This window comes from Entamoeba invadens, assembly GCF_000330505.1.
Source record: "Entamoeba invadens IP1 unplaced genomic scaffold scaff_1105074725885, whole genome shotgun sequence".
Taxonomy (NCBI): Eukaryota; Evosea; order Mastigamoebida; family Endamoebidae; genus Entamoeba; species Entamoeba invadens.
In genome coordinates this window covers 195,531-197,155 of record NW_004443720.1, presented here as the reverse complement: position 1 = coordinate 197,155, position 1,625 = coordinate 195,531, and the positions used below count along the sequence as shown (strand labels likewise).

Here is a 1,625-nt window from a genome sequence, read left to right as displayed (position 1 = left end):
CGGGCATTTTACACAACTTCTTCGACGTCCCAATGACTAAAATGTATTCAATTTATGTCAATCATGTCGAAGACGCTATTAAAATATTCAACAAGTTGTCGACAACAAACAAAAGTGTTAAGGAATTAGTCGAGACATTCGCACAAACAGGGATTTTTGTTCCAACCGTCTTGTTGTTACCAATACAACACCCTTTGAGGTACGTCTTACACTTGGAACAGATCGTAAAGTCGATGCCAAAGTACTTAACCGAGACTAAACAGATCTCGATCGCTCTTGAAAAAATTCGAAAAATCGCACACGACATCGAGAAGAATAAAAAGGTCTCCGACAACAAAAAGGCTCTCGAACTCTGGTCGACCAGATTCGACTTGTCCCCTTTCCCAAATCCAAATCGAGAATATGTCACGGAATTTCCACAGGTCCTTGCCACCGAAAATAAAGACGCAACGGTGTACTCTCTTGTGATATTGTCGGACATAGCATTGTTGGTACGAAACATTGGGAAATCTACAAAGGAAAAATGGAAGGTCAAAGCTTTCTTATTGTCGGATTGGAAGATGAAGGAATTCAAAGACAACAAGATCACCCTCGCAAAGCAAAAATCGGACAAAACCATCATCCTCCGTTGCACCAAAATAAAGGACACAGAACTCTTGGCACAAATCATTAAAAACCCATCAAAATACATCCTCAAGTGTTAATTCATGGACTTTATTGTGTTGATTTGACTAGAATTATTAAATTAAAATTGAGTTATGCTTTGGGTGCTGCAGACTCATCTGGTTTGCTTGTGTACGTCGAGATATTCACAACCAATGTCAACCATGACAGCATGGCGAAGAATAATATGATGGGATACACTGCAAGTGGTCTCCTCTTCAGCTCGATTGCACTTTGCAAAAACCCAAACGACGCCATGCACGACCAGATGCAGCACAAAATCATCACAGGAACACCAACATAAATCGAAAGAACCTTCCAAGAGAGCGTGCAAACGGTCGTCACAATTGCACCCAAAAATATCGGGAACACACAATACCCTACAATGCACACACTTTGAGCGGTCGACAACTTCCCTCCCAAAAACTTTGTGTTGAGTGAGATGAAAAAGGATCCGACCCAAAAAGAGATGAAGACAATCGAAAAGACGTACGACGTGTATGAGTCATCGTCACTTCCTTTGTTTGCAATCATTGAGTTGATCGACAAAAGAAGCGCCAAGAGATAACACACAAACATTGGTCCCCACAAATCCCAGTCTTTGAGAACACGTTCTGTCTTTGTGCAAAAGACAACAACGTGGAACAGCTTGACAAACACTTGTCTCAACTCTCTCCACTATTTTTGAGTATGTAATAAATAATAGTTTATAAACTGTTCATTTGTTAGTAATTGTGATTTAATAAAAATTAAATCTAACAAACGAGTGTGACATAGACTGGCTCGTCAAGCGTTGTTTCAATTCCCTCTGTCGACTCGACTTCCTCAGTCTCTTGAGTTTCGAATTGTGTCCTTGGTGGTAATGGTGGGGCTCCTCCTTCTGCCTGTGTTGGTGGTTGGTAAGTCTGGAAATCTGTCATTGTACTGATTTTTAAGTTTCCCCAAAGACGTTTTTGGTTGTC

At 40.7% G+C, this 1,625-nt stretch overlaps 2 protein-coding genes across 2 annotated transcripts; one reads left to right on the top strand and one right to left on the bottom strand.

Annotated features, from left to right (window-relative positions):
* EIN_047900 (hypothetical protein) lies at positions 1-704 on the top strand (the record flags this gene model as incomplete). The annotated part of the gene is made up of 1 exon (XM_004261200.1): positions 1-704. A coding segment is annotated over one exon (704 nt), but the record flags the coding sequence as incomplete, so codon positions are not given.
* Positions 705-756: 52 nt separating this feature from the next.
* On the bottom strand, positions 757-1,583 carry EIN_047890 (protein YIPF6, putative; the record flags this gene model as incomplete). The annotated part of the gene is made up of 2 exons (XM_004261199.1): positions 757-1,341; positions 1,428-1,583. 2 exons carry the CDS (start codon positions 1,581-1,583, stop codon positions 757-759), a joined length of 741 nt encoding a protein of 246 aa, XP_004261247.1.
* Between the last annotated feature and the right edge of the window lie 42 nt (positions 1,584-1,625).